This window comes from Strix uralensis, chromosome 1, assembly GCF_047716275.1.
Source record: "Strix uralensis isolate ZFMK-TIS-50842 chromosome 1, bStrUra1, whole genome shotgun sequence".
Lineage (NCBI taxonomy): Eukaryota > Metazoa > Chordata > Aves > Strigiformes > Strigidae > Strix > Strix uralensis.
This window is the reverse complement of record NC_133972.1, coordinates 116,160,134-116,166,792: the sequence shown is the minus strand read 5'-3', so window position 1 is coordinate 116,166,792 and position 6,659 is coordinate 116,160,134. Positions and strand designations below refer to the sequence as shown.

Sequence of the window (6,659 nt, the reverse complement as noted above, 5' to 3'; positions counted from 1 at the left end):
CAAGATCATGAACATCTGAAAGACCAGCCTATTCAGTCAGGAGTCCTCCACCTGGAAGGTGAAGCCACTCTTGGATCCTTCCCAAGAGAATCCAAAGACCTGCTCCAGTTCCCCTTTACTTACGATCCTTATAATTCACCTGCATGCCTCCACCCACTGCTAATTGGGTGTCCCTTCAGTTACTTGTCAAACTATAATGCTTATAGTTGCTTTCTGCAGCAGTATAATAAAAAAAAAAAAATTATTTTTTCATTTTGTCTGCTAACATAAACAAACTACCTCTACATCACTAACCCAGTTTCCAGGCAGGTAATTTTTCTGCAAGCTTTGTAAATAAGGGAGTTTCTTTGTCTAGCATAGATGCTTGTACCAGGGTTTGCTTGTACCAGGGTTTGCGCCTGCAGTAACTGGCTTGTGGAAGAAGAATCCAAAGGCTGATCCATAATTTATATGTGAGAGACCTGCTATTGCTCTAAGGAATAACAAACCATCCAGTCTGATGTGTGATTTATTTATTGTAATCAGCTGGTCTACTGAGTCCCACCAGGTACAGTGAGAACTTTTGTAAAGGCAGCTAAACTGGACTGCAAAGAACTTTATTAAACTGAACATACAGAGGAATTTGTAAATGGGAAGACAAACAGAATTTAGAAAGAGAGTGTAATAAGAAAAAACATAGGATACTGAAAGAGAAATAATTGGAAGTGGAAAGAGCACAAGGTCTGCACAGTTCTTGCTAGATATAGGAACAGTGAAAGAAGTAAAATTTTACTTTTAGGTATATGATTTCTAGAGTCTGTAATGGGAAAATCAAAAACTATGCAAAACATAACCAAAGATAGGTAAGGTAAGATAACTAAAGATAGCCTAGGAGAACTATAACATGCTTTACATTAAAGAACAGAAAGAGAACTGCAGATTGGCATCCTCTATTCTTTTCTTTTGGGCATAGCAAAGAACTGTGAGCTCAGATTTGGCACACAGACAGGTGAGATACAGCGGGGAGTGTTGCTCTTCACTAGCTGGCATTATCTGCTTAGATCTAACAGCTGCATTTGAGCATAGTTTGCTACCTCTAGTTTGTGATAATCTAAATTCTCTTTCTGATAGTGGGGAGAAGGGACATGCAAAGTTCATCTCCAGACTATAACTGCATAATGCTAGAGGAGCCATGCCATTTTATCAAATGAATAAAAATGCTTTTCACTGTCTCCTTTGGTGCAGGGACTATTTGTGCATAAGAACATTTTATACTGTGGGCCATGTCTTTCAGCATCCCTAGGGTGAAGCTAGTAGTAACAATAGAGGAAGCTTCTGTGGAATATAATAGTTAGAAATATGGATTTCACTGCATTATAATGATAAACTCTACCTGAACAATGAAAACACAAAAATGGCACAGGATGCAGAAATAAAGTTTGTGTTTGTTGGTGGCAATTTTTTAAGAAACATGTTATAGGTTAAAAGTAATCATTTGAAGCTGTTATATACCATGAAAAAACCACAACCCCCTAATTTGGGGAAAGGTGGTGTTTTGGAAAAGCAGAGACTTTATCTCAAGTTAACTTCAAATCCTGCATGGTTTTGACTGACTTGTTAGCAGATAACATAAAGGGCATTTGGCAGTGTCAGGAAGGTGTGTGCTTTACATTCCACAATCTGCGGGCAGAAGCAGAGCCCATTTGTTAAAGAAAAGACTCTCACTGATTTTGCCACCTTTTGGATAAGGCCCAGAATGAGCATCAGCTGCCTGACTGCTAGAACCACAGAGAGACTTCAGCCATTGCAATACTGAGTTCCAAGTTTATCAGCTCTTAGACCCCGTGAAACCTGGGGGAATTCACATCCATCTCAGGAAGCCCTGGCTCCCAGCATGATGCACTGTGTACTCCCTCCATGTCTGCATCAAAATCTCTATTCTAGCAAGGGGACTGAAGCACAACTGTTTATTTGTTCTATTTTTTCACACAAATTACTTGAGTTATATCTTTTATTAGTGGTGTGACAGCCTTGACTGTACATTCTCTGAGTTTTATAACAGTGTGGTTCTTGTTCTTGTAAAATTATAACTGTGACTATAAGACAAATGTTTATAACAGTAATAAGCCTCCCACTTCAGTAACAGTCTTCTGCTCTCACGTCTTTGGAGCATAGCAAAGAACTATTGTAGTATGAACTTATTGTCAGTGATTACTAGCCACAGCAGAGAAAACAAAAAAGAAATGTCTTTGGAAAGGAGCATGCCTAGTGCATTTTCTCCTTTAATATGAAAAGCTAATAATGAATTTTAGATCAGTCACTGTTCAGTTAGAAAGACAAGAGAAGACCACTAGATGGTGCTAAAAACCCAAGCCTTTGCTAAAAAAAAAATCTGTGAAAAGAAGTTCAGAGGGACGAAGAAGGGGGGGAGGAGCCACAGTTTGAGTACTGAAGTCATTATTGCTTGGAGTCTATAAAAAGGCAGATGCACAGTAAGTAATTTATACGTGGTCAGCCTTGACTCTATGGATTTACTCATTCCTTTACCTCTATTGTTGTCACCTATTCCTACCAAGGAGTCCCCAGACCCAGATGTCCGGAGAGGAGGGGGGCTGAAACTTCTGCACTCTGGAGAAAAGGTTCTAGGCGATGAAGAGGAAGTGCAGCTGAAGGAGCAGCTCTGGTAAATAGGTACAGTTAATTCTTGATTGCAAAGAAAATGTTACTTTTAAAACTGAAAATGATTTAGCTTGATATGCTTTGAATTTTATTTGCAACAAGTCACTGACAAACAGCTTTAAGTGTTCCCCTTATTAAGAATCTGATGGCTTACAATTTGCCTTGAATATTCTCATTACCAAAAGAGCATTGAAGAAAATACTCATGATCTGGAATAGAAATCTTATTTTTATGACAGAGTTCCACCTATAACAATTCTGTAACCTTAGTGTATCCTGAAATGTATGGATTTGCCTTAGTTAGGTGTTTGATAGCATGCTCTTAAGTGAGCATGTTAGTATTGCACAGATAAGCTGCTTATAACACAGTTAATGTGAACTGAAGAAGTAAGGTCAGGAAAGCATTTAAATCTTTTACTGAAAATGTTCAATTCTTAACTGTGGCAATAATTCAAACTTCTATATATTGTATTCAAGTGAGCATGTTCTGCTGAACCTAATACTATATTGTCCTGCATTTCTGGGGTCTGAGAATTGAGACTTTGAAAACTGTTGTTTGGTGTTCAGCAGAATTTCCAGGACATTGTGCTCACTTCTAGGGGACTGAATAGAATAAACATAACTATGAAGGAAGAGTGCATGAATCTCTTCGTTAGTCTGTGGTTTTAATTTCCCAGTAAGGATGGGTAGAAAAACTCTGAGTCAATCGGAGGTTAATTTAGAATCAGTAGAAGAATATGGTGTAGGAAAGGCAGGATGTGTACAAGCCAAATTAAATAGAAGTGGGTAATATTTGTTTTGTCAACTTCTGCCTGTTCTCGTCATGCTATATTTTTTTTGGCAGGGTCTTTTGCCTTTTGGAAAATGCATTTATCACCCTCCTTGGCAAGTCCCTCAGAAAGAACAGGACGTGTTTACTTCCAGAGATGAACATGTCCTCTCAACTGTATGTTTCTGAACTAAACCTGAGTGCCTTTGCTATCAACTTTACTGTGCCTACTGTCAAGAGCAAGTCATCGCCATGTGAGCAAGTAGTCATTGCGGCTGAGGTGTTCCTAACTCTGGGCATTGTAAGCCTCCTTGAAAATATTTTAGTTATATGTGCAATAGTTAAGAACAAAAACTTGCATTCACCCATGTATTTTTTTGTTTGCAGTTTAGCAGTGGCTGACATGCTGGTTAGTGTGTCTAATGCTTGGGAGACGATAACAATATACTTAATAAACAATAGACACATAATTATGGAAGATGCCTTTGTCCGTCATATAGACAATGTCTTTGATTCAATGATCTGCATATCTGTGGTGGCTTCCATGTGCAGTTTGCTGGCTATAGCAGTAGACAGATATATCACTATCTTCTATGCCCTGCGTTATCACAACATCATGACAGTGAAAAGATCAGGGCTTATTATTGCATGCATTTGGACCTTTTGCACGGGCTGTGGCATCATCTTCATTCTTTATTATGAATCAACTTATGTGATCATTTGTCTCATCTCTATGTTTTTTACCATGCTGTTCCTCATGGTCTCACTGTACATCCATATGTTCCTCCTGGCTCGTACTCATGTGAAGAAAATAGCTGCTTTGCCTGGATACAACTCTGTCCATCAAAGAACCAGCATGAAAGGAGCCATCACTCTGACTATGCTTCTTGGCATCTTCATTGTTTGCTGGGCTCCATTCTTCCTTCATCTCATCCTGATGATCTCCTGCCCTCAAAACCTCTACTGTGTTTGCTTCATGTCTCACTTCAACATGTACCTCATTCTCATTATGTGCAACTCAGTGATTGATCCCTTGATCTATGCCTTTCGTAGCCAGGAAATGAGGAAGACCTTCAAAGAGATCATTTGTTGCTATAGCCTGAGAATGGTCTGTGGGTTATCAAACAAGTATTAAGAAAACAAAACCAAACCAAACCAGGGAAGAGAATGTAAATGCAACATCTTGCTGCATCTTGTAATTCTGCTGAAGTGCTTATGGAACATCTTTCTCCATCTGGCTGTCATGATTTCTGTGGCAATCGGAAAACATTTTTTAATATCTGATTTTACCTTTCTTTCCCTCCACACACCTCTCTCACACTGGTGGCAGGAGCTACTCAGTGCATCTGTATTATGGGGAGAAAGAATATTTTGAACATCTTTTGCCCTACTGAACACTGGATCTTATAAGAGGATTATACAGGGAAAGCCTTATTTTTCTTTCTGCTAAATGCAACGAGTGTGACCTGCCATGCAAATGAGCTCATCAGTCTCTCAGTGTGTGTTTCTCTTGATATTCTTTGTCTCTCTAGATACAGCATGGTTTATTTTGATGCTCAGAATTAACAGGTTTTTTGCTCTTTCATTCTGAAGACATAAAACCAGAGAAGTAGCCCCAGTTATCAGGGTTCACATACCTCACTCAACAGTTATGACCAATATATATGCACATATCAGCAGTCTTGTATTCCAGTCACGACTGTTACTGTCATAAAATGTGTATTATGTAAGAAGACAGTGTTACCATGAGATTTTCCAGGTTAGGTACAGTACTTTGTCATATCTGACTATATGTGTTCTTGTCACTGTGGAGTAGGATGTACCATAGGTGGATTTTAAGGCTGAATATGAACACTGACCTGATTCTGCTTGTCTGTTTTCTTTAATCATCAGGACTAGGGAAGTATAGGGTACACGATCTCTAGATAGTCATGTAATGTCTGAAAAGCTGAAAGAATAACCCTTGTGTCATGGTTTAGGGATGCTCTAAAACTGTTGCTGTCAATAGAAGGACTTGATTCAGTGGGCCTTAGGTTATACCTTCAAGGTGGAAGTTCTGATCAGGTGTTCTGAAAATTTTTTTACCACAGGGGTGGTCAAATGTGGGAACAGGTGCCCAGTGGTTGTGCAATCTCTATCCTTGAAGATATTCAGAACTTGACTGGACATAGCACTGAACAGTCTGCTCTAAGTTGAAAGCTGATTCTAACTTTGAAGTTGGCCCTGCTTTGAATGATTAGGAATAGGTGACCTCCACAGGTCCTTTGCAACACAAATTATTCTGTGATTCTATCAGACAGATTGCATAACATGATAAAATTATAATTTTTTTCCCCTCCTAATTTAATCTCGTGTAAGAAGAATTGTAAAAGATGCTCCTCCACACATTCAGAAATATAGCGTGCTTTGTGTCTTGATTTGCTTTGGATGTCTGTGGCAGGATAAGTAGGGTGCATCTTTAGCACTAGAGTAATACCTTTTGTCTGTTGCACCTTAAAATATATACTGCCTCCAGCTTGCACATATCTCCCTCCAACATGAGCGGGAATGTTATTCTCAGTGGACACACCTTATTATGTGGACTGTAAATATAATGGTTATGTCAGCTCACTAAGTGCTGGAATCTTCCTTCAGCTATATCTGGAAAGGCGATTTCAGAGGTATGTTTGTGGTCGATAGTGAGAATCTTGCCTTGTTTCAGTCCACCTCTTAACCCTATCCATAAATGACACCTAAGAGCGGGCTTTTGCTGCTATGGATGTAAATAGCAAAAGCAGACAGTTCAATTGCATAGTGAAAGGCACCAGCTGATGTTGTAAATAAATCATTAAATCTTCACTGGGTATTGCAAATAAGACAGTCTTGTACATAATTGTAAATCAACAAAGAGGAAGCCAAACTGTAATAACTTTGGGTATTTTCTTGAATTGTACATTAGTTTTTTGTTGGAAGTTTATTTGATGTATAAACACAGACATATGAAGAAACTATTAAAGTGAATTGCTGGAAAACCCACTATTATTGGTTATTCATTGTAATGTGTCTGCTAACCTTATAGATTATTCACAGAGGGAATACTGCATTACAGGCTTTCATGTCTCACTTTAAGCAGATGCCTTATTAAGAAACACATTCTGAAAGAGAGTTAGAGACTAATAAAATGTATTTACATTCATACCCATGTTCCTCTAGGTGTCAGCATCACATCCTCATTATAAGCTTTACAGGTGGGA

At 38.7% G+C, this 6,659-nt stretch overlaps 1 protein-coding gene across 2 annotated transcripts; it reads left to right on the top strand.

The window, feature by feature from the left end:
• Positions 1–2,417: 2,417 nt before the first annotated feature.
• Positions 2,418–6,441, top strand: MC5R (melanocortin 5 receptor). Of its 2 annotated transcripts, XM_074877686.1 has the most exons (3): positions 2,418–2,471; positions 2,556–2,670; positions 3,502–6,441. In XM_074877686.1, exon 3 carries the CDS (start codon positions 3,584–3,586, stop codon positions 4,559–4,561), a length of 978 nt encoding a protein of 325 aa, XP_074733787.1. In that variant the 5' UTR covers positions 2,418–2,471; positions 2,556–2,670; positions 3,502–3,583; the 3' UTR covers positions 4,562–6,441. The 2 variants fall into 2 exon arrangements, with proteins under 2 accessions (XP_074733787.1, XP_074733778.1); XM_074877677.1 differs by lacking the exon at positions 2,418–2,471 and having other exon boundaries at positions 2,484–2,662.
• Positions 6,442–6,659: the final 218 nt, after the last annotated feature.

Excerpts from the sequence above, each read along its gene's own strand:
- MC5R (XM_074877677.1), top strand. The coding sequence starts at position 2,505 with ATGGATTTACTCATTCCTTTACCTCTATTGTTGTCACCTATTCCTACC. Across the intron at positions 2,663-3,501 it reads CAGCTGAAGGAGCAGCTCTG|GGTCTTTTGCCTTTTGGAAA; the intron begins GTAAATAGGTAC and ends TTTTTTTGGCAG.